General features: G+C 32.0%; 4 protein-coding genes across 9 annotated transcripts in view; all 4 read right to left on the bottom strand.

Annotated features, from left to right (window-relative positions):
• slo (calcium-activated potassium channel slo) overlaps window positions 1-2,615 on the bottom strand; it is a 48,386-nt gene extending 45,771 nt beyond the window's left edge. The window contains exon 1 of one of the 2 annotated variants that reach the window (XM_089700115.1): window positions 1,773-2,615. In XM_089700115.1, coding sequence (XP_089556241.1) covers window positions 1,773-2,087 — 315 coding nt within the window. In that variant the 5' untranslated portion in view covers window positions 2,088-2,615. The remainder of the gene's footprint in view (window positions 1-1,772) is intronic. The other variant, XM_089700114.1, reaches the window with a different exon arrangement.
• Window positions 2,616-3,154: 539 nt separating this feature from the next.
• On the bottom strand, window positions 3,155-5,751 carry LOC149485328 (protein CutA homolog). Of its 2 annotated transcripts, XM_089700112.1 has the most exons (4): window positions 5,650-5,751; window positions 5,485-5,541; window positions 4,603-4,760; window positions 3,155-3,809 (listed from the first exon to the last, which is right to left on the bottom strand). In XM_089700112.1, the coding sequence occupies exons 1-4, from the start codon at window positions 5,720-5,722 to the stop codon at window positions 3,645-3,647; spliced, it is 453 nt and encodes a 150-aa protein (XP_089556238.1). In that variant the 5' UTR covers window positions 5,723-5,751; the 3' UTR covers window positions 3,155-3,644. The 2 variants fall into 2 exon arrangements, with proteins under 2 accessions (XP_089556238.1, XP_089556239.1); XM_089700113.1 differs by having other exon boundaries at window positions 5,485-5,727.
• A 1,230-nt stretch (window positions 5,752-6,981) lies between these two features.
• LOC149485327 (uncharacterized) lies at window positions 6,982-13,635 on the bottom strand. Its single transcript, XM_089700111.1, has 7 exons — window positions 13,553-13,635; window positions 13,254-13,302; window positions 8,989-9,080; window positions 8,785-8,901; window positions 8,481-8,581; window positions 7,919-7,966; window positions 6,982-7,629 (listed from the first exon to the last, which is right to left on the bottom strand). The coding sequence occupies exons 1-7, from the start codon at window positions 13,628-13,630 to the stop codon at window positions 7,455-7,457; spliced, it is 660 nt and encodes a 219-aa protein (XP_089556237.1). The 5' UTR covers window positions 13,631-13,635; the 3' UTR covers window positions 6,982-7,454.
• Window positions 13,636-16,229: 2,594 nt separating this feature from the next.
• LOC149485326 (protein spaetzle-like) lies at window positions 16,230-25,676 on the bottom strand. Of its 4 annotated transcripts, none has more exons than XM_089700107.1 (6): window positions 25,473-25,676; window positions 20,563-20,689; window positions 19,800-19,948; window positions 19,129-19,242; window positions 16,709-16,809; window positions 16,230-16,444 (listed from the first exon to the last, which is right to left on the bottom strand). In XM_089700107.1, exons 1-6 carry the CDS (start codon window positions 25,506-25,508, stop codon window positions 16,270-16,272), a joined length of 702 nt encoding a protein of 233 aa, XP_089556233.1. In that variant the 5' UTR covers window positions 25,509-25,676; the 3' UTR covers window positions 16,230-16,269. The 4 variants fall into 4 exon arrangements, with proteins under 4 accessions (XP_089556233.1, XP_089556234.1, XP_089556235.1 ...); XM_089700108.1 differs by having other exon boundaries at window positions 19,800-19,930; XM_089700109.1 differs by having other exon boundaries at window positions 20,614-20,689.
• Window positions 25,677-25,891: the final 215 nt, after the last annotated feature.

Below are 25,891 nucleotides of genomic sequence, written 5' to 3'. Positions count from 1 at the left end.
CTGTCGTAGACGACAGTAAATTGTGTCGTTCTAAATGTGAACACCTCCATTTAAACATATAAGCCACGACACTTAAAACTACACGATTATCTGTCGTCACGACACGGTGGGAACGCGCCCTAACTTGGCAGTAAACAGTTTTCATACGCAGACTCGTTCAGTATTGGCGAGTGACGTAGATAAGTTCACGAGCTACAGGAAGCCCTATACAACCTACGCAATGAAAGGTAGAAAGCGAAATGAAACATACTTGAACTAGGAGGCATCGATAACAGAATCAGGTCAGGGTCCATTGCGCGTCACGTGCTTATAGCTAAGGAATTCTTATTAGTTAATGTTCGATGGAAAGCGAGGAAAGGCAATTTATTCGATTAGGTTATTGGACGTTTATGGTCGTGGTATTCTTTTGTTTAAGGTTATTACATACCAGCAGCTCTAAGTAAATACTTACATGAAATATACGATTCTATGACTTTATTGTGTGCTTAATTCTTAGGTATACATTATTAATATTATATTATGCGTTTCATAAAGTAGATATGTTTTGATAATACGGTGTGTAGCAAAAAATACATACCTATTCATTGTGTTAACAAATAACGAATCCTTGTCTATGTTACCTAGGTACGTAATATGTTTTATTATTCGATTTCAAAGTCAAGTTCAATATGAATTTCAAACCGGTTATCAATTTATAATAATTCGGCGCAAGATGCATCATACTTCATCGATTACCTATATAAACTACTCATATTGTCCTCTGTAATATTCCCAAGGTAATATAATAAATTAAATTGTTTCTTTGGGATGGTACCTAATTAACTATGATTAGATTTTTTTTTGTATTTTGATGTTATTTTTGATGCTTTCTGTCTGATCAATATTGATCTTATCTATTCATTGATTATACAATTTATAGACAGTCAATGGTGAGTTAAACTTCAATTTCTACCTATATATTTACAGTTGATAATTCTATTGAGGTGAAAAATAATGAGGATATAACTTGCAGAAGTACATACTTGTACAATACAATACATATTATGAATATTCTTTAATATAAAATTATGCTATATACGTATATATAATATACATAAGAAATCGCGCTTGCGTCCCTATTAAACGATGACGTCATAGAGACAAACAGATACATTCCCCCTGGAGTTTCAAGCTAGAAACTCTTAACATGCAATGTTGCAAATGTGTGCGTTGGAACTATTCTACATGCATAAGTTATTGGTCGAAATATTTGAGCAAATAAACGAAGCAAAAGTTGCATTTATTTTAGTGACTATATTGCAGGTTTTTGTGAGATTATAATCTAGATATTTAAATGAATTACAATGTATTATAAAACCTTACAGGTAAGGCTACTTTAAAAAGTGAGAATATGCGCCATTTAACACAGAAGTGATGATGACCAAAAACAAAAATATTACTTATCTTTTCGTTATCCTAATAGCTTTTACAATTAACTGGTAAGAGGGTAGATAGGCACAATAGTAATGTTTTGATTGAACGCTTCTGCGATAGGATGTGCTTTGTTTTACTTTATAATTTTATCTTAGAAAGTGCACTGAACAAATGTAAAATAATATGAGTATAATAATATGATACAAATGTTTTGATTATTCAAATAGTTTTCAGGTAGGTTGTTAAAATAAAAAGTAAATTCGCTGTATCGTAACGTGGGGAAGTGATAATTTATGAGAGAAAAGTTTCAGTGTGCGTTAAAAATATTTAGATAAAAATAATGAAACATGGATACTTACCAGTATACGTCCAGTGGTGGTCTGACCGGAGATGAGTTCGCCGGCCCAATCCTTGGCCTCGGTCATGAAGGTGCCCTCGAACTCCTGTTTGCCCTGGCGCGCCGCCTTCTGCTCTTTCTGCTTGGGGTCGTTCGGAGACAGCTCGGGCTCCCGGCGGCAGCAGACGAACGCGCACGCGCGACATAGCAGCACCACCAGCAGGCCCGCGAGGAACGTGAAGATAGACGACAGTAGGAAGCACCACCATTTTCGGACACTGAGGCAGTCATCTTCAGGGCTCGGCGCGGTTGTCGCCTCTTCCTCGGACGAAGCCATTCCCCGAGGGCGCGAGGCATCCAGGCGAATGCGCCATGCACGTGCAGAGACGCGCGCGCTCGCACGTCAGCCCGCGCGCGACTGGTCGTCGAGCGAGGCCGAGTGCCGAGTGGGCGCCGCGCCGTTCGATGCCGCGGGATCGATCCGCGCCTGCGCGCTTGCTACCGTCCGCTCATGCCGACCCGCGGAGCGCGACCCTCTCTTATCTTCTCTTCTGGAATCCTCGCGCTTCTCCGACCCACCCTGCCGACCCGCGACACCCTGAATGCCACTTTTCCCACCTGCGGCACTATTTTGTACGGATCCGACCGCGCTTGGAGGCGATGCAGTGTTTCCCGGGAAGACGCTCTTGATCTAATAGACGACCATCAATACCAAATTTTCATCCGCCCCGAATACGTTTTTAATTTAACATCTCGATATGACGCGATCGAAAAGGAACTCCGCCTTCGTGCACCAATCCGAACGGTTAAGTGACTTCGCGTATCAAAGCCTGTCAGAGAACTGAGTTGCCATAGGCGGACGGAGGCGATAAAGTGGAAGGTTTTACTTTGTGGCCGCTACGGATGTCTATGTTTCATTGTTGAATGAGTATTACGCCCTCTATAGGATCGGCGGCGCTTTGTGCTACGAAACTCGTAGACGGTTAGGAAATGCTACGATTTTGAGAACGTCAGTCCACAAGGACGCGGCACTCTTTGTTTTTCAGTTTCTATGCGTAATTGTTAGTGAAGTTAAGAATGAGTGTTGCATTTTTTAAAAAATACAGCCTGTGTTTTAACTAACATTCTAAAGTTTATAAAATATATTTACGAAAAGGTGAATTTATAATTTAGATATTTTCACAGAATATGCTATTTACAATTTTATGTAGGTAATGGCTTTTAATTCAAAATTATAAAACAAAATGAACGTTATGTAATAACCAATAAGTACGTATTTTCAGATTATATTTTAATCAATTGTATCAGTTTTTAAGTCATGGTTGGAAAATATCACACCCGAGAATATACCTTTATAGGTATTTGTTTTTATACTAAAAGGAAATATAAAATATATACACAATGAATACTGTTACACAATTTATTGAAACTAATACATATTTATTACATAGTTAAATGCATTGTCTACAATATACATATATTCGTAATATTTCAACAACTACACATTATACATAAATACCGTAATACCGTTTAAATAACGACAAACTAGTTGAACATATTTAACAGCTTAAATAAAAAAAGACGGGTTGCACTCCGGGAGTGCCGGCAGAAGTGAAAACTTGATTATTAACGTTCAGCATGTTTGGTATCCGTCTTACACATGGAATATAAGGGCTAAAAAAAAATCCGTCTTACGCTTTTTCGATCAGGCCACGTGTATGCCGCTAAAGAAGTTTTCACTTCAAAAATCTCCTCAAATAGGTACTATACATATAATATTCAAATAAACTACTTACATATTAATTAATACATAAATATGTTTTAAATAATGACGAAATAGCTTAAATAAAAAACAAATTTATTCTTATATACTAAATATATATTATATTATTTTTTACTGTTTATCAGGCACAGAATCTCCGATCCATTTTAAATAAGGTGGGTTTCCATTTTTGATTGGTAAAGAGATAACTTCACATACCTCGTAAGGATGGTTTGAACGGACAAATTCCGTAAGTTGGTCGACGAGAGACGTGCGTGTTTTTATCATTAACAGTGCCTGAAATAAAAAACTTAATTAAATAATAAAAAATAAAACGTAGATACAAATCTGGTATAGTTATAACTTATAAGTGAGGGGTGGTTCTTATTTTAAATGTGTGTAACTGTGTAGGTATTGAAAGAAATTGAAAAATACAAATCAATGCAATTTGATTAAAATTAATAGGTATATAAATGAATGAACAGATAACATTGTGAGAATTTCACAAAATAATCTATTTTATGTATGAATAATTAATATTTCTGTAGTTTTCCTATCTCGCAAAGTCTAGAAATAAATGCAATTTATTGAAGGTATCACAATTATAAAATACATTATCAAAACTACCCTTCATAGTTATTGTTAATCAGCTTTATTTGAGTTAAATTGAGGATATCTCATTATATTATCTCTATAATGACGTGTGTATTAAAACATTCTATTTTAATCTAAGTTAAGCTTTGATGTGTAATATTTTTCAATTTGCTTCACAGTTGTTTTTTGAAATGCATTGCTCTATTTTAAGATATCAACTCTAATGCATTCTAACCATAAGATCTAATCAATCTTATGATGAAGATGTGACCAAACCATTGTTAAATATATTGTAAAATATAAAGAAGAAGAGTTTTAAATAATAAATACATAACTTCAAATTAAAAACTTTTCATTCATGTTAACTATCGAACAAATTATGAAAAGACAAATTTAAAAACGACAGCGCATTTTGCATTATTTTCTACCTTAAAGAATCTGCAAGATTTGATATCTCACTAATATTTATATTGTCCAAGTAAAGGTAAGTACAAACCTCACTATCCTCATTAATTTCATTCTTCCACTCATAAATAGATGTCACTTGTGGTATAATGTTAACGCATGCAGCTAATTTGTTCTTCACAAGACCATGACCAATGGTTTTACCAACATCAGTATTAGGGACAGTGACATAGGCCACAGAATATTTATCTGAACAAAAGATATATATATTAACTGCTATATAAATTCTAAATCAAATCAAAATTTCTTTATTGTGCACTACAGGAGCCGTATTATGTTCTCTTATTTCCAGACAGATTACGCCGAACTGAACTGACTGGCAAATTCATATTATGATCGCTATAACCAGCCATAGTTAATTATGGTATCATATGAATTTGCCATTCAGTTCAATTCACGTTGTTAACTGACTGGGAATAAGAAGTCATAATACTGCTTCAGAAATAAGTACACATTAGAATAATATTTCAACAAAAGACAACAGTTATTTTAGTGTTAAGACTTCTCGGGTCTTCCAGACAATATTTAATAAAAATAGGGTAAGAGGTGCATACTAACGATCTGAATTGTTTTAAGAAATTTTGGTTTAATCATACTTATTTTTAATATGTAAATGCGTCTTTTTCAGCTTTATTTTAAGAATGTTTTTTTTATTCATATTTTTTGAGAACAATAGTAACGGTAGTATTATTGAACGAATTTCTTATTATTTATATTGGTATTGATAGCATGTTTTGAAGAATATATGCCAATTAAAATAATAAAATTAGCTGCTAATGCTAAATGAAGTATCTGAAAGGGCTTCTTAAATAAATTCAGATTTCCTTTCCTGCAGAGTTTAATTCCTTGTATTTAAGTAAACTGAATACTTTTCAGTAATATTTATCTACAAAGTATTCACTTAGATACTTACCGGCATCTACAATACCAGAAGACATGTTGTTGGCGAAAATAAGATACGGCCTAAAAACTGTAAAATAAAAAGCTATCAAATGCTTTTTGTTAAAAGCTGCTAGCATTGTATGCTATTACAGTTTTATTTATATTAGTACTTTGTGTTCATACGCCAATTAAATACCTATTGAAAACGTCTGAGAAATTGCCGATGTGTTGCCGTTATTAAATACCTGTAACCTGTATGTTTTACGCATGTTTTACGTTTTGATTTTTTTTAATAGCTGTCAATGTCAAACTGTCAAGTGGAAGTGTTATCAATGTCACGAACGTTTCGTTATAGGTTGAACAGTGGTGGGATAATTAAAGCTTAATTTTTAATCGTTGGTTTTAATAGTGGTTTAGTGAAAGATTAATTATAACTCTCCATAAAAATATTAGGTGCATTAAAATCTTTAAAATTAATAAAATCGAAAATCTTTAAAACCACGAAATTAAAAGTACACAAAATAAACATGATATTAATCTGTGATGACAATTTAAAAAATATTAACTTCAGAAAAATATATGAATGAGCATGAAAAGCAGGAGCACTGCTTTTTTTTTATTTTTGTATTATTGACTAGTTAGCTTAACGCCCGCGGCTTCACTCACATGGATTAAGTACCTAGTGAGTACCTACAGCCTACATTTTGTATATAATGGATTTTCGAAGAAGATGTAATATTATGACATTAATAATTTTAGGGCTTTAGGTATTTTCTCTGTCCTCGGCTATCTATAGGTACCTACTACGTGACCAAGCCAACTAGACCCTTTTCAACTGTGACGTCACCCGCCCATGTCTCGGGTACAGATAGCAAAAAAAAAATATTAATAATATCACTGTTCGCTCTCCGCTATGAATAGTCTTATTTTTCCCCATTTCGAGGGCTGTCTATGAATAACAACACAGTAAAAACTTAAACAAATAACAACGAAAAACTTAACAGTCAACAACAAGCTTTAACGATTAATAATAAAAAGTACAGAAATAACTAGCGATGCGAAACGTACGAATGCGTCGATGCTGCGAACCGTACTAAGGCGAACGCGGTACCTGAGGCGGTAAGCGGGCGGGGAGGCCGCATTCCACCCGAGCGTCTAATTGGCTTGGTCGAATAATATTTCCAAACCCAAATTTCTATCAAATGACATTCTCAGCCCTCAGGGTTAATTTGATCATACCTACATATTTCAATCTATCCATACATAAATAGGTACATAATGTATAGATCTTAGATTACAAAATAAAAGGGTATTAAAGTATTTACATACTTATTATATATAAAAATTAAAATATGATTGAAAAAAAAACTAGGTAACTAATAAGCTATGATATTTATTATTGTAAATGAAATAAATATCTACCTATTCATAATAATTAAAAAATAATATAGACATGTTTGTGTTTTGTATAAACGCCATTTTAACTTAAAACTACTTATAAAACATTTTTATCTAATTTTTCAATAGATTTTATCACATTTTAAATTTATTATAAATTATTATCAATAGATACAACTAAGTACAGTGTAATGGTAGGTACAACTTAAATAGGTAATTATCGTAATAACATTACTTGTACGGTGTCTTACAAATAAATGCCGTTAATCTTTAAAATAAATAAATATTGTACCTATGTATAAAATCACAAAATACAACCATGCTTTATAATAACGTAAAACTGCGTCATACTGCGCTTATTAAATTTACTGACATCACAACACGTTCTCGATACAGATACGAATAATATTATGTTACATACTGACTGCGATATTACGCTTTGCTTACGTCGTAAAACCACATATTAATTATTAACCTTATCTTCCAGTTATAAATAATATTTAATTCCAATAACACAGATACACATACCTACTTGAATACAAGTAGGTAATGACATAGATTAATTTATACAGTTATTATAATATCACGTCATGTTAATTTTTTTTACTCTAAAGACCGTGCTACACAAGAACAACAACTAGGGATGCGGAAGTAGTCATAAAAAACCGAATTTCCCGAAATTGCCATCATTTGTCGGAGGACGTACTTTTGAACGCATATTCCTTCGTAGTTTCGGTTGCGCACTCTATCAGCACAGATTCCAAAGTTTTTTTTCTCCCTAGAATAAAAAAATACACATGTTAGATACCCGATATATTCTCTGTTTTTAAATTATTGAATATTAGTACGAGATCCCACTGCAAGTACGTTCATCGATTTTTTGTTAAAACCCAAAATTTTGTAGGCAGTTGAACCCTTGTACTTGGGAAATTGTAAATACACATAAAACTTTTAATAATCAATTAATTGACTATAAGAACTTGTTAAAGTTTACATGAAAAAAAAAGGTTTTGAGTATTGAAATTCTAAAATAGCAATTAAAATTAAAATGATAGAAGTATACTCACTCATAATAAGAAGTAATTTCTCTATTCATTTTTCCACTATTGCTAGAGCTGCAAAAGGAGATTCTTATTACATATTTAATGGGAAGGTGAAAAAAAAAAAAAAAAAACAATTTCATCTGATAAACAGATGGGCAAAGGGTGGAAATACTTCCAACCAAGTGATTTAAATTATGTTCTATTGACCAATAGTTATGAGTTAAATAATTTTTATAAAATAAAAAATACTGAATATTTTTGAAGTGAAAACTTCTTTAGCGGCGTTGGGTATAAAATCTTAAACTCGCGTCTGGACACGTGGCCTGATCGAAAAAGCGTAAAGACGGTTTTTTTTTTAGGCCTTATATTCCATGCGTAAGACGGATACCATTCCAAAATATCAAACATGCTGAACGTTAATCTCTCACGCGTCCTACTATAACATACTGATTTAGTTACGAGCAAATAATGTACGTAGGACGCGTGAAGCTTTAATAATCAAGTTTTCACTTCTGCCGGCACTCCCGGAGTGCAACCCGTCTTTTTTTGTTTTAATTCTGTAACATATAAAAAAAGATAAACTTACCTGCATTTTTCTACACGAAATCTTTGTATCAACTCATATTTTGGATTTAGAATGTAATACCAGGTACCATTCGCACTCTGAGCTGCTTTTGGAGTAGAAATCTAAAATAATAATTATAGGGTAAGTACAATTATAATTCATTTTCATCAAAAATTTATCATCCTGAGTTTAATAAATTAACTAATATTGATAGAAGAAAATCAAAACACGAATATTTCTTGACTATGTTATTTACAAAGAGTACATAATATCATTTCATAAATATCCATAAGTATGGGTTAATTGCCAATATTTAGATACTTACTATTTCTTCAGATTTGCACAAAGGAGTAGGAGTTTCGCGGGAACTATCAGTTTTGTCATTTAATTCATATGTATTTGCAAGTAAATCCTCGTTTGATATTTTTTTACTTGCTTTGAGCTGAAATAACATACCTATAATTAAATAAAATATAAAAAATATATATATTCCATAGGGATGTGTGCTTATTTTTTGTTAAGTACCAACCTCTTTTACAAGATCTAACGCTAGACTTTCTGGGTAATTTGGGACATATTCACAAATTCCTGTTAAACATTCTTCTCTAAGGATCTTCGCATCTACAATAAAAAAAATATTAAAAAAATATTTAAAATCATACCTCGTAGCAATGATTGTCGTAGATACTTTTATTCGATTACATGAGTAAATCTATATACCTATACATATATAAAAAAAATATAACGTCATCGTAACGTAGGCGTCCCCTAAGAAAGGATTTTAGAAAATTCATCCCCTAAAGGGGTAAAATAGGGGATAGAAGTTTGCATGAAACTTTTTATTCCTTGGGTGTATTTGCATGAAATTGGGCATGTAGATAGATCATATGACGTAGACGTTCTGTTAAGAATTTTTTTTTTAAAATTCATCCCCTAATGGTGTAAAATAGGCAATAGAAATTTGAAGGAAACTTTTTATTCCTTTGATATATTTGCATGAAATTGGGCATGTAGATAAATCTTATGACGTAGGTAGGCGTCCGGTAAGAAAAGATTTTCGAAAATTCATATAGGTAGTCCAGTCTGTGGGGAAATGTAAAAGCCTCTGCTCTACAAAAGGTGGCGTAGAAAATGTTTTGAAACAATATTGTTTAGGTATGAAAGGTTAATAAAAATCCAAGTTTTCGACCTTGACGGACCCAGGCGCTAGCCGCCATCTTGAATTAAAGGTGATAAAATTAGGTATATTTTTTTAGCACCTTTATTAGGTATATTTTAAATAACTTCTCAATTGTTTACTAAATCACAAAAGTGTCTATGAGGGGTTCAAAGAAGACAAAATTACCTACATTTTTTTCATACATGATTATTCTGTAAGTCTTAAAGGTAAAAAGTTACAAGCGACGGAAATAATAATATTTACAGAAATCATATAATTTTAATTTTGTTTAAAAATTGTGCAGCAATCTTTTTTTATTATTTTTGATGGCCCGGGCTGGTTAATGGTGGCTTCTTCATTATCGTCGCTGAAATTTTCTGTTTCATTGTCTGTATTTTTAGTTTCCAACCATGAAATTTCGTCGATTAAATTTACTTTTTATTGATAACTTTATGAATCGTTCATATCGGATATCTTCTAAGGATTCCCCATGTCCCCTCCGTAAAAAGTTACTAGAAAGCGTGCTCCAGCGTCTTCGATTTCTTCTGGTCATGATGACGAAATTTCTTGGTTGGAAACTAAAAATACAGACAATGAAACAGAAAATTTCAGCGACGATAATGAAGAAGCCACCATTAACCAGCCCGGGCCATCAAAGTTAAAAAAATGATAGCTGTAATTTTTAAACAAAATTAAAATTATATGATTTCTGTAAATATTATTATTTCCGTCGCTTGTAACTTTTTACCTTTAAGGGCGCTTGTGCACTACAAGGAATTTTACTGTCCGGCATTCCGATTTTTTACGGTCCGGTGTGGCATGAAAAAACCGATGAATTGCTTGTGCACCTGTCCGTCTTTACTCGGATCAGTGCGGTACAGTTCAAGGAAGTTTGGCGGTATAATGCTATCATAAATGATTGTTTTTGCATTTTACAAGAAACGATTAAAAATATAGAAGGTGAAATATTATATTACTTCGTTATAATAAAAAGTAAAGTTCCGTAAGAGATTTAAAATGCGTGTTTCACTTATTTATTTTAATCGGTGACGAGGAGCTAAAGCTATTCCCACTTGAACTTTAACTTACCAACACTTACTTAGATAATAATTATTGGTCAATGCTTGGTCAATGTATATAAAATAACAATACCGACTTCTCAAATCTCATTGCCAACTAAAAGAAAGTAAAACAAGAGCTTGCTTTCAATTGGCATATGCAGTAAAAACAGTAAAATCCAAGCAAGTGGGCATTCGAAAACAATTATACCTACAGCGACTCGTAGACACAAAAAACCATCCGGAATAGGGAAAAGTAAAATGTCGGACAGTAAAATTACGTATAGTGCACAAGCTAGTATATAGATTAATGGCGTGCCATACCGGACAGTATAAAATCGGAATGCCGGACCGTAAAATTCCTTGTAGTGGACAAACGCCCTAAGACTTACAGAATAATCATGTATGAAAAAAATGTAGGTAATTTTGTCTTCTTTGAACCCCTCATAGACACTTTTGTGATTTAGTAAACAATTGAGAAGTTATTTAAAATATACCTAATTTTAGCACTTTTAATTCAAGATGGCGGCTAGCGCCTGGGTCCGTCAAGGTCGAAAACTTGGATTTTGATTAACCTTTCATACCTAAACAATATCGTTTCAAAACATTTTCTACACCACCTTTTGTAGAGCATAAATACCTACAGACTGGATTAATACTTTAATCTTCTTAATAATATATAAAAAGTTTGTATGAAACTATGTCAATTTTATACCGATTGGGCTTAGACTTTGTTAAGTTTTTACATACGCTAAACAAAAGTACCTACCAAAGCCGCAAAAATATACCTAATTAATATTAATACTTCTTAACGCGAGCGAAGCCGCGGGTAAAAGCTAGTATTATATAATATTATACTCCCGTGTAGAGTGGTGAAACGTAAATGAAGTTATCGCATGTATTAATTAATTTTATGACAAGGATAGTTATTCTTGTATAAGAAACTAGCGGTCCGCCACAGCTTCGCCCGTGGTACCTACATGTTTACGTTATTTTTCATAAGAACCATCCTCGTACTTCAAGGAATAGATTCCGCAGCGCACGCGATGACAGAATTTTTATTAAGGAATTTTTTACACCTTGGGTTACATTATTGCATTTTTGGTAAGGATCTCTATTTTTTTTGAAAATGCAATATAGCCTATGTTGCTCAGTGAAGATGCAGCTTTCTAATGGTGAAAGAATTTTTGAAATCGGTCCAGTAGTTTATGCGTGAAAACCATACATACATACATAATTACAAACCTTTCCTCTTTATAATATTAGATAACACGAGAGGCCGGGTTAAATATTAGTTTTGAATTGTAATAAGAATGTACTGCGATTCTACACAGCTACCTAATTGATGTAGGTAGTTGGTAACAAAACGCAGCAAGTCAACGACTATTAATAAAGTGAGGGTAGTTGGGTCAAACGTCATATAAACAACGTCCGAGCCCCTAGGGCCTATGCACGATTCGTACGAATGCGCCACGAGACAAAGGAAAGCGGCAATGGCGGCAATTTATATAGTTTTCGACAGCTAAACATGTTTTGACAGGAAATAGTGACAACCATGGACGTATAAAAAAAGACGGACGCCGTATTACGAACAAACAACGTGAAGCCACCATAGTAAGCTAGCGATCGTGTAAAGACAATAAACACGCACACACTCTCACCATAGTAAGCTAGTCGGCCGCTATTACGTCGTGAACTACCGACTGATTAACTGCGTCACTGTTTCACAAAAAATATTTAAAATGCCGTCTTGCGTGGTTAAATGGTGTCGCAACAGTACAATTTTAAATAACAAAACACGAGGGATTACATTCCACAGGGAAGCAAGTTATTTCTTTTATGTTTTAATACCAAAATTATTACGGCAAAATTTATAGAAAAAAATACAGCCGCCATTGTCAACAGGACAGCTGTTGCCATGGCAACATGGCACACACACATGGATGTTTCGCCGCCATTACTAGGCTTCACTCAATGTTTAGGCGATATACCGTCCGTCTTTTTTTATACGTCCATGGTGACAACTATTCATCCACAAAAATATTAAATCAAAAGTTACGTCTAACACTTAAATATAGTAATGTATGGTGAAATTGACCCTTAACGTAGAAACTTAATTCTCAATTAAATAAGATAAATAACATTTTTTTTGGCTGTCTATTATAGTTTATGACAAAATTAATTCTTTAAACTAATATTTAAGATAAATCAAGCTATATACCTATGTGACCTATAGTAATCTATCTACAGCAATTTTATATAAAATTTGCGTGTATCCATTTGCCACATTCACCAAAATAAAATTACGGAGGATACTATTTAAAATTTTGTTAGTTTATCCCTTGTAAAAAAACTAAATATTCAGTTCCATACATAGGTACCTAATATGAAATTATTTTTCATTTTTTTGAAACAATAATATTTGCAAAGTAAAATAATGGCTGTAGTTTTACATACTTACATATTCTCACTTAACACTACATGATTCTACTAATAAAAAAAAACTACAGAGACTTAACTCAGAATAAATATTAGTAATAATAGAGATTATGAAATTGTTGGGCACTCAATACATACCGAGTTGGGCCAAAGTTCCTTTAATTGTGATGAAAGCGTGCATGCAGAACTAAAAATAAGTAAAAATAAGTATATATGTTACATTTTAATATAATTTTAAAGCTCATTTGTATTTAAAATCTTTGATTGAACAATGAATTTATTAAATTTAATAAAGTTTTTTGCGTATTATTTGTCTAATTTACTCGTAAATTGATATATAAACAATTTTACGTTCCAAAAAATTATAAACTTGTAGAAAAAAATTATGAAATAAAATCATTAGTTAGTTACATAATTATATTAAAAAAAATACTTACGAGTACTAACGTCCGTTGACGAGCCATGTTTATCTTTATCATGAAAACTTTGAACTGAACTACTGAATTAGTTCTCATTTAATATATATCACTATATCCATATTGGATTTACCTTACTCGATTTCGTATTTTCCTGTCCCCATATAAAGCTCATTATTCAATTATAATTATATTATCGTTATTCTGTGAATCTTTCGCGATTTCCGATATATTTCCAATTTCCTCAGCTATAATTAAATAATTTATTTAATTGATTTATTTTAGGCTTTCAAATAATAAATTATATTATAGTGAATGTAAATCTTGCATTTATCAAATTTTATAGATTTTAAAAGGTACGTTATTATAATATGACAGATTCTCAGTCCGGAAATCATGATTTAAAAATGCTTCGATAAACCTAATAAGCATTAAAACTAATTAATATTTATGTTTAAGGCAATAATATTATGTATTTCAAAACAAATCTTGCGTAACTTATGCTAAATAGCCTATTTGTATATTATGTTTAGGGAAAAATGTTAAACATAGTTTGCATATTTTATTATTACCTACACAAGGAAATGTAATTGCACATTAAAAATTGTTATTTATATTTTCAGGATTTCTTTTTATACTTACTTATAATATAAAATTATTCTGTAGAAAGTATACAAAAATAAATTAAAGGTTTTAACTTTTAATACCTACGTGGAAATAGTTGCATCCACATACATGTCCGTGGTTGCATCAATATGGTACCTACGTTGCATTTTAAAGGAGTATCCCGAGCGCTTACTAATAAATTTAATAATATAATATATTATATTGGTATATCTGTGAATTAGTAACGATATGATGTAGTACCTATCAATATTGGAATTGGAACTGCAAAGCGTATAATTTTCATAACATTCGAGTCCTGAGTATTTCAGGAGAAATTCTCGATATCATCCGTTTACCAGAAATATTAAGGAAATATCCAATGTTCGTCTTTAGACGAAGTAAGTTAATTATTGTAATAATATTTTCATTTGATATATTCAGTGTTGTAAAGTTTTTTTTAATTTACAAATTGAAACAAGCTTTTTAAAGCGTAGAATATTAGTATTTTTTTATTTTTTTTTTAATTTATTAAGTGATTTTTTTGCCATAGAGAGTTATTCGTGCCTACATTCATGAAAATGACGCAGTGGCCTGAAAGTCGCACATCACATATTTATTGACATGACGAAAAATCGATACATGAATACTTTCATTTGCTGCCGCTGCATGTAGAACTAAGTAATAAATATTGCTTTAACAATAACATATAATTGCAATAATAGGTATACATATAATTTGTAAAATATACCTATTGATGCGCTAAGCGAGTATAAAATAAAGTCAATCAGCCAATCGGAGAAAGTATTTTCAGTGTTGAATTACAAATTTTTTCTTAAGGTCTAACTCCTACCTAACTAGAGTTAGAGGATTAGTTTGTTTTCTTTTTATATTATGTCAGAGGGCACAATGTCAAATAGGCCAGTAACTAGATTATTGTACCTATGGACCATTTTTTTAAATGATGTGATTTTCTGTATTTACCAAAATTATTCTAACAAATAAATGATTTGAATTTTAATTTAAATTAACTTACTAGCTTATAATTACTTTGTAAAGTTTCGTATCCAATGGCCATGTCGTATCATAAGAAAGCAGAATTATATCTATTTCAATAAAATTACGAAGCATTATGGTGGAGGTTTTAAATTTGGTAGGACGAAGGACGAAACTTATAGGTCACATAAATGATATCATGAAAGGGAAAATAGTTGGCAGAGCATTGACCGTACTAAATGAAATGCTGTCATCCGATGATATCATTGTTCAATAATAAGTAAAGTCAAATGAATTAGATAGCTTTTACCGATGAAAATGATTCATTCATTGAGTGATGAAATGCATTATCTACTGAATGCGGTCTTATTTGACCTATGACCCATGATTCAAGAAAGCTGGCATACAATAATTGATCTCGGCCACACTTTTAATTCTGAAGTTCATATATTTTCAAATTTTCATAGGCAGAAAAATATAAAATTAAAGTTCACAGTAGTTTATACATATATTATTATGTTTTATTACTCCATTTTATATTGTGGAGCTTTTTACTGTAGGCTTTTTCAGCTATCACATTCGAATTTATCTACACAATGATATAAATATTTCGTGAATAAAATATGAAAGTGGCACTTATGCTTTGCTCTAAAAATTCATCTATCATAACGAAACATTACCATTATATTAATTTATTCATACATATTACTATAATTTGATGCATGTTACTAACGTAAAAATATATTTTTGTTAAATAACTTAAATTGTAATTATTTCTTATTAAATTGTCCCTTGTCTCAGAAAGTTAAAGAAAATTTACTGAATTTGAAACTAGATGGCGGTGTGGCATTGCATGATAATTGAACATTAATTGTGTTTTGGGGTCGATAAATCGATTCACGTAAAAATACTTTAAAAACTTGGTGATACAGGTACTAGCAATGTTTTTAAGTATACTCGAATGTTTATTATGTTTGTTTGTTTGTTTCAACATCAGATATGTATGATATTATGTATGCAATTATAGAGCTAATTTGATTTGGTCTATTACTCTATTATCAGTAGGTACAATAGGCAATAAAATAAAACACAAAAAATACTTAAATACTATATTTCATAAATTACATTAAATACAAATATTACACGACTCTAGCCACGCAGGAACAACAACTGGGAACTTGGAAGGGCCTCTCGATGACTTGGTTGTTGTCATCCAGAGCTATCATGTTACGGAGGACGTATTTCTGTATGCACTTAGCCTCATAGCCCTTTTGAAAGAACGCTATTGAAGAGCACGATGCGCTCTCGCCGCCTCTGAAAAAGAGAATTTATGTGTTAATAGTTTCTGGATGTAACATTATTTTGTTCGCGCAGTGCCATCTAGTACAAAGTGGAATAACTATGAAAATACAATATATTGAATCTAGGAACTAGAAAAACAATATTACACATATAATTTTTCTATAGGCGCACATCAAACCCTAAATCCTTCTGAATTCGTGCTGAGTTGTTCTCTCGAATAGTGATCATATTATGACCTATCTTCTGATAGTGATTAAAAAAATGGATTAAACTTACTTGCATATTTCGACGCGGAACGTCTGCCTGGGTTTCTGCTTGTCGTTAACTATTATAAACCAGTCTTTGTTAACGTCTTGTGCCACTTTTGGTACAAATATCTGGAAATAAAAGTAAATTTTTATTTATATTTTATTGGGGAATAATTAAGGAATTATTCCCCAAAAAAATTAGATTCCTATTAAAAGTAGAGCCAAGATAATAATTTTATGAAAGCAAAAATTTGTAAAAATTCATGGATGTTAGTATTATTTACAAGAGTACCACGTGGTATCACGTGAATAAAGCCGCGCCCTCCAGCAAGTAAAATCAATATTGTAAAATCTTATTAAAAACTTCGTTGTCTTAACTGCTTAATTTAAGATATAAGGAAGTTTACCATGAACTTTGTATAATAAAGGTATTTTGCATATCATACGCTCTAAATATTTTTTATCTACTTAAAATATGATTTAATTTGTTTTTTTGCTCTCTATTACCCTCTAATTAATTTGCTGTAGGAAAGATGTAATTAAAATACATTAAACCACAAACTATGCCTTTAGTTGTATTGCTATTCTATAATTCGATCGAGATTATTTATTCTTAATTTCCACACTACACCTATCTAATACCTACAAGGAATTTAATCTGAAATGTAAAAAGGGCTGCAACGATTTTAGTGAAACTTATACTTAGTACCTAGGTATAGAAAGAGTTTACGGGGCAATCGATCTAGCTAGATTATTTTTGTACAGTGTAAATAAAACCCTAGCGAAGCGAACGTGTGTGTTTATTTTTTGTCTTTCTTTCACCGCACAATGAAGTGATTTTATGGTAGACTAGGTTTCCGCCCGCGGCTTCGCCCGCGCAGTCAACGAAAAACCCACATAGTTCCCGTTCCCGTGGGATTTCCGGGATAAAACCTAGCCTATGTTGCTCAGTGAAGCTGCAGCTTTCTAATGGTGAAAGAATTTTTGAAATCGGTCCAGTAGTTTATGCGTGAAAACCATACATACATACATACATAATTACAAACCTTTCCTCTTAATAATATTAGTATAGATGTGTTATTTGTGTGGAGATAGTTACAAAACTTAAGAGTGATACAGGCTACTTTTTCATGGGAAAGTCTCATTTCCATGGGATGTATTCAAATACCAACTACCATTATGATGCGTATTTGAAACTGTTACTGTTAATTTCCACTTCAAGGTGAAGCCGCGAGTAACACGTAGTTATTATATAACTAAGTCAATACAATTCACACATGAACCGCAACGAAATAGTTTAAAATAATTTTATTAACACGTTCACTGCGGCACCTAAAATGCCAAACTTACCGTTGTTGCGGCATGTCTTCCATACTTCACATCGGCAAGTTCACCACTGTGCGTCATGAGCCATTTTTATCATATCGCACCTTCTGACTTTGAAGGTTAATAATTTCATGAAATTTCAAGATATTTCAAAAAAATTTTTTTCAGATAGTAGTATATATAGTCTAGTATATACCGCATAAATAGCTTTTAGTTTGACCCAATAGTTTAAAAGATATGAGGGAAAATGTAAACCCCTGATTTTGTGAAAAATTATTTGCCATCCCGCACTGCGTTGATACGGCATGTTTACAGTAATAGCGATGGGAAACACTGTAAAATAAAACATCGATATCGATATAAATCAATTTTGTATATTTCAGTTAACAGATAACGAGATCGTCGATACAAAAAAAACACATATAAAACAAGGTACTTGATAGAGTACTATCAGGAAATTGTTCAGTAACTTTTGTTTTAATTTGTTCAGTAACTTTTGTTTTAATGTTTTATATTATTTTCACAACTGTCATCACATTTTTGCATTTATGCTACGAAATAAAAGAAAATAAAAAAACTAAAGCCTCTAAGGTATCATTGTCATTTAAAAATTTGATAACGACGCGTGCCGTTCTGGTACATCACTATGCGAGACTGACACGCGGCGCGCTCGCAGTACAGTGCGGCATGAGGTGCTTATCCATGGCAAAATATTTGACATACCGCACACAAAAGAAACAGTTTCTTTTCTATCGTTGTGTCCAATATTTTGCCATACGATTTTTAAACTAAATTGAGTCCTACTTCAAACTGTGATCACAAAAATATATTTGTCTCTTTTCTAGTCATTGATTAACATATAAAAAACCTCGCCGCACCACGGTGAAAACTGCGATTTTTGGCGCCGCACTGTGGTGTAGTCGCTGATGGCCCGATACTGGACATGCCGCAGTGAACGTGTTAAATAATATTCTTTTCTCTTTGTAATTTTTAACTTCCAGTGTATTATTAATAAGTTTTTGATTAAATTGAAGCAAATTTTATTCGAAAGATAACAAATTTTTATCGACATTAAGTAGGTACCATTCCTGTATTTAGAAAATTATCGTAAAATAGACTTACCCTTTCGGAAGAAACGCATAAATCAATAGTTTCCTCTTCAGGGCCTATTCTCTCAGCGATCTGGGGAGGCTCCAGTACATCTCTATTGAATTTAGTTTTATTATCCCTTTCAATCTGAAAATGGTAAATTTGTAAATATAAATTATAATATTCCATCAATACATTTTAAAGCTTTAATACGTATTTTGATCAAAATTAAGTCTGCGTACTATACCTACGCATGCAAGTAGGTAATGCATGCACTTGTCTAACTATTTGGCTTTATTCATGTTAATCATGAGGGGTTTTAGCCGTGAAACGCCGTGCTGGCTACTGCAAGTTGGAGAGTCCACTCTTTCAGAGGGTATTTACTCCTCTGGGCTTGTGGTAGCCCTCTCTGCCGGTAGGCAGAGTGTTCGGGTTATTTGACCGCTGCCCGATACTCGGCGTTGACGGTTTTACGGTTTGCTAGGTCGAATAAGCAAGAACCAACCTTCCTCCTTTCTCACCCGGTCTTAGGACCGGCCATGGCGGAGTTAATGTCTAACTATAATTATTGAAAATATTTATAAGTAGCAAATTGATGAATGGTAGCGGTAAGCTATCTATTATAAGTAGGTACATTATACTGAAAAGTTCCTTAAAAAAATAAAAAAGTATAAAGTTATAAAGATAGGTTTATAATATTTTACCTGTTGTATAACATTGAAGACAATATCCTCCGGATAGTTAGGGATATCTTCACATATTCCTAGTCGTCTACATTCTTCAGGTATTTGCAATTGAAAATCGCTTCCCGACCTCGATGTTAGATCTGGAAATACTATAGGACTCTCCATTACTGAAAATGTAGGAAATAAAGCAAGTAAGTTATACAATTGCTCATTCTTTCCGTGGTACTAATGTGTTAATTACATAGATATTTTAAATACTCCATCAAAGTAAATATATTTTATAATCATGTATCAATTATGAGGAATAATAGGTACCTACTTGGCGACAAATGTCAAGAGGAGCAAAAAAGACAGAGCAAATAATTAATTTCATTGTTGGTTAATCAAATACTTAAATTGAGCGAAACCTTTTACATCAATAATTTTGTTTTACTTGTAGCAATAAATGTTAGATTCCAATTTATACCAGGTAATTATTTGATACAAAAGAAATAATTTATTCTCAACATTTTAATTTAGTTTTTTAAGTTGATATTGCTACACAATCACTTTATTTAAGTTCGAATACCTCAGTTACATTTACTATTTAAAATTTCAGGGGTCATTTAATTACAAAACATAATTTATTAAAAACTAGTTGTGTTATAAGCCGAATATACCCTCTACCGTAGCCCGCACGTATTAAAATCATTATTTTTTCAGTGAATAATTTACACCCTAACGTTATAGCTACATGTTCAAAGCGTAATTGGATTCTCGTATAGTATCGTCGATTACAAACCTCGTCTATTGATAAAAGGCTTCACAAATCTATTCAGGATTTTGTACGAACCATTGGTTTGGAAATGTGGTGCCCTTCCGCTCCGCCACTCTGTTTCTTCGTAGGCTTTGTAGCTTGTTATCTGTAACTAAAATAACAACACATTGATTGTTACGGAAAACCAAGATGACACTTTGAGCCTATTTATCCTGTTTATTTGCAGGATATGTGTGAAATAGTACTGTTTGCAGATGACACCTCATTAATTTTTAATGTGGATAGACATGACACAAATGTTGACGAAGTAAACTCTGCTCTTTTACGCATATCCAATTGGTTCAATGCTAATAATTTACTATTAAATACAAAAAAAACAAATTGTGTAGAATTTATCCTCCCAAATGTAAAAAAGGTGAAAAGGAATATTATTTTAAACGGGGAGGTATTATACCCTGTGGAATCGACTGTTTTTCTTGGTTTGACATTAGATGAGAAGCTTCAATGGGGGGCCCATGTTACCACCACCGCTGCTAAGCTCAGCTCAGCTGCATATGCAGTTAGAAGAATAAGGCATCTCACCGATGAAGAAACGGCTAGATTGGTTTACTTTAGCTACTTTCATAGCATAATGTCCTATGGAATTCTGCTATGGGGCAGGGCTGCAGATATAGAAACTATATTTATATTACAGAAAAGAGCCATACGCTCTGTATATAATTTGCGTGCTCGAGACTCACTAAGAGATCTCTTTAAGAATACTGGTATCCTTACTGTACCGTCGCAGTATATATTTAATAATATTTTATATGTACATAATAACGCTTACTTACACACAAAAGTAGGAGATAGACATTGTTATGACACAAGAAACAGAAATAAAATTGAAATGCCATTATTCCGGCTAGCTAAAGTTAAAAATTCATTTATGGGCCAAGGTATACGCTTTTACAACAGAATTCCTCATAATATTAAAGAGTTAAGTAGTTCTAAATTTAAATCTTATATAAAAAATGTACTTGTCAAGAGAGCCTATTACAGTATTAAGGAATATATGGAAGATAAAAACCCATGGAGGGTTGTCGCGTAAAAACCACAGGACAGTTCTTTGGCATATTATGATAATATAATATTATGATATTATTACATATGTAATTTGTAAAATTGTAAATCTGACATGATTAAAAAGAGCAACTATGGAGTTTCTTGCCGATTCTTCTCCGTAGATACTGCTTTCCGAATCGGTGGTAAATGTTAAAATATGTACTTAATGACGTTTCAAAAGTGCTTCTAGAAGAAGTCTAATTGAATAAATAAATGTTTGAGTTTGAGTTTGAGTTTTATTTAGGAGATACTTGTGAGGGAAGGATCTATTTGCAAAACTAATATAGTTCTCAAGAAGATTATTTGGTACGACAAAATAGTCCTTGATACGAATACATACTGAAAATAAACTAAGAACAAAAAAAAAAACAATGGAAAATATCTCGTACGTTTGTGCGTAGGATGTGTGTAGGAGATATAATTTTACGCTCCATAAAATTGTACTACTCTAGTAGATTTGCTGTTTTTTTCATTGAATCAGAATGATAATGAAATAAATTAAAATAATTTATGTTAAGATAACGTAAAGTTACGAGATTGTGGTTATTTTTTTCTCAAAACAAAAATATGTTGAAAATAAATTTATGCATTGAGGCCAAAAATACGAAAAGTTACGAAACCAAAACCAAAACCATACCAAACTTTCTATTTAAAAATGATTAAATGACATTTTTACCAACTTATTTAAATTATGCGTTAGATTTAGTACATAGGTATAATATATCTATGTACCTACCAGAAAAAAATAAAAATCCTGAAACCAAATTTGGCACTGTAAGATTAATTGAAAGATATATGTAGGTAGTATATTAATATTAAAGGTATAGGTAAATAGATGTTATTATTTATTAATAATTATACATTTCATTAATACAGGTTTTCCTCATACTTTGCGCGATTTTGCACCCTTGACCTTTCCAATATGTTTGTAGACTCTATTTACACTTCGTTTTAGTTAGCAAAGCCGTAAAAGTAAGGCTGTAAGTTTTTCGTGAATAATAATTATCTATGTAATAATAATAATTGCTAAACTCTATCGGTATACAATACGGAAAAAGTTGTGACCTGACCCCAGTAATTTAAGTTTACATTAATAACTTAAATAAAGAAAAAAATAAATAAGTAATTTATGATCAGTAGACAAATTTTAAATCTCAGTGAAACGTATTTCGTGGTTCAGTTATCTGCCTTCCTTTTATTTAAAAAGGTCATTTTTTATCGTACTTGACCATTTTGAAATGTCTCTATATAGAGATGCCTTATATAAGGCACCCAAAGGCACCTTTCAGCCAGTTAGAAAGAGCTAAAAGAGGTCGTATACCTACATAAATTCTATATAATTTGATAATTTAAGGTCCTATAAGTTCATTAAATTATCAAATTAGGTATATATAGAATCTATGTATACGACCTATAAGTTCAATAACCTTGTTCAAAACTCTTTATTGACTATTATGAAAGTGTATATTTTGTGAAGGTCATTAAGACCATTTTTTTCAACCTACAACATAATTAAAATTGAAAAACAAGAAATAAATATAAAATATTTCATTCTATAAGAGCCTAAAAAACTTGTAGCATAGCTACCGATACGAAATGAATGCGAAACATTTATGATTAAAACACGCGTAAAGTCATAAAATCCGTCCGATGTTGGCCATTAGCTGGTGGCTGTAATCAATTTAAAAATATTATACTTATCTTGAATAAAAAGGTTTGCAAAAAACGAATTTATAGAGTTTTTTTAAATTCCCGTATTTCAATTTGTAATTACTGTGTTGTATTGTGAATAATTTTAGTTCTTACGTCTTTAAAATGCTCTGAGTTTTAACCTGTTAAAATTTGAGCTAATTAAAAAATGTAATTATTAAGTCTGAATAATTATTTTTGCTCGATTATCCGAATGGTGAATGTGTTTATTTTTAGTTTTCCGAGATGCAATCAATTTCATGACATCTTGTACCTACTATAAGATTTCCATGTCCACAACGTTTACGTAAGATATAATATTATAATTTATATTGTATTATGTTTATGAAGTAATGACTATAAGCTAAATGCCATTCATCTATTTACAATCACACTATAAATATAATAAAATAAAAATAAAAAGTTCATTTATTTGCCTTCACAACTTAAAAGTATTAAAAAGGAACTAAATATGTAAGCAATAAGCATGTAACATTTTCGTTGTGAGGAACTAGTGTCCGAATATAAACTAGAAGCTCTACCTCCAGCTGCAGTTATTTAAATATAAACAGTCCTACCATATGCTTTACAAATAGTACACATAGGTAGCTTTATACATAAACTTGCTGGCCCACGCCACTTCGTCTAGTCACAAACGAATATTTTTACAACATTTTTCATTGCTACTTCGCTCCTATTGTCGTGTTCGACAAATATTCTTTTAGCCCTCGTCGATAATTCTGACATTAGCACGTAAAACTAAATAAATACCCAAACTTCACATAATGTTAGTATAGATGTGCAGTTAAAACGGTATATAATACCAATATTTAGAGAATACATTATTTTTCGTTTTACAATGACGCAGGTCGCTAATGACATGGTGACGAACCGCTATTGCAGTCCCAATAGAAATGTGCATTTATTCTTAACACTTCAGTGGATATTTTAGTACATGTTATTCTATTTATATATTTACATTTTAAATCTAAACGTCACTTATTCAGTTATTAGATTAGAATTTACACGTATTTTCTAGGTCAAATAAACACCTGAACCTGACCCGAATCGTCTAATTTCGTAATTTCGTAACTTTTGTCCTAGTAGTTAGGTAGGTAGGTTTTATATAAAGTTTTCTTTGGTTGATTAATTTATTTTTTAATAAGATGGCCATAGAAAAATACATTAATTAATAAAGTAGGTATAACTGCAAATGACATAAAATTTAAAACTTAGAGAAAAAGTCTCTACATTTTCTGGCCTACGTGTTTACGTACGTACTATTTTGGTAGTTATTTATCCAATATAAGTTGTTTTCATGTCTGTGAATGCATAACAAAACAGAATTCACGGTCATTGCATTTACTTGTCTCATTCTTAACGTTCGCACGAAGTCATATTAATATATTCATAATACACGAATAAATATGTATATCAAAAGAAAGTGAACGCAACTCTTACTTTTTGATCGTTAGTCAACACGGCACGTTTGTTTTGGGGACCGGTGCAGTGTAGAAAAACATTAGTTAGATGTGTGGATTAAATGGATGATAAAGATACTTATGTACTGATTATAATGTACTACAATAACTATTTTATGTACTGTATTACCAATAAGTTTTTAAAACCTATATTGTATAATGATCAAAATTTATTGTTTTTAGTCATTTTCCTCACTACATAGACTTAACCGTTTAAATTAATCTCTCAGTCTAGTCAGTCTAGTCAGTCAGTGCACGGTATTTTATTCTATTATAGGCATAGGCAATTTTAACTTTTAAGTATTTAACCACAAAGGTGAAACTATATTCTAGATACGTAGGTGCAAAAATAGAAAATGAAGGATGACCTACGAGTTAAGTGATTGTATCTACATGTACATGTACAATGTTTTAAATGTCTATGTTCTCTGATAATATACCTAGAGCTAGAGGTTTATTGTGAAGTTATAATATAAAACCTGTTTTGTAATTTGTTAAACCATTAAGCCATCATTACATGGACAACTGATAAGAAAAAATAACAAATAAAAAAAATGTTGTTAAACATAATAAAAAAGCACGATCGTTAGGGCACTTAGATTATTTTTGGAATCAATATAGCGATAAAACTACCTTGAAATAATTAAAGAATATACGTACCAGATATATCCACAAAACGTAATATATCCAAGCCATCACTATAACCAGATCAAATCATGATCTCACAAACGTTCAAACGTATCGAAATAATCTATCCATCGTTCGGACTGTTAGCGAAATAAATTGTCAAAATTGTTATTTAGTCTGTGGTAGACTTCACACATTCACTTGTTGGTGCGTTCGAATGACAACTGGTTAGAAATGACCGGTAGAAGCTAAATCGCATGCCATTAACGGTAACCAGTTTATCATGACCTCCACATTATATTGTTCGACTGCTCCCTTTCCCCGTACCTGCTGATCGAGGAGCTCTGGGGTGACTGGTTGTTGATATCTGATGTATGATTATCACGTTTAATTGAGCCGTCTTACGTATAGCCAAGTTCATGGAGCGTTGAGAAAACAATAAACATTATGTC

The sequence above is a fragment of the Colias philodice genome, chromosome 10 (genome assembly GCF_061535455.1).
Source record: "Colias philodice isolate Cphi_HAF_F1 chromosome 10, ilColPhil1 Martin Lab GWU primary, whole genome shotgun sequence".
NCBI lineage: Eukaryota > Metazoa > Arthropoda > Insecta > Lepidoptera > Pieridae > Colias > Colias philodice.
The sequence above is the reverse complement of the archived record's forward strand: the minus strand, read 5'-3'. Positions and strand labels throughout refer to the sequence as shown.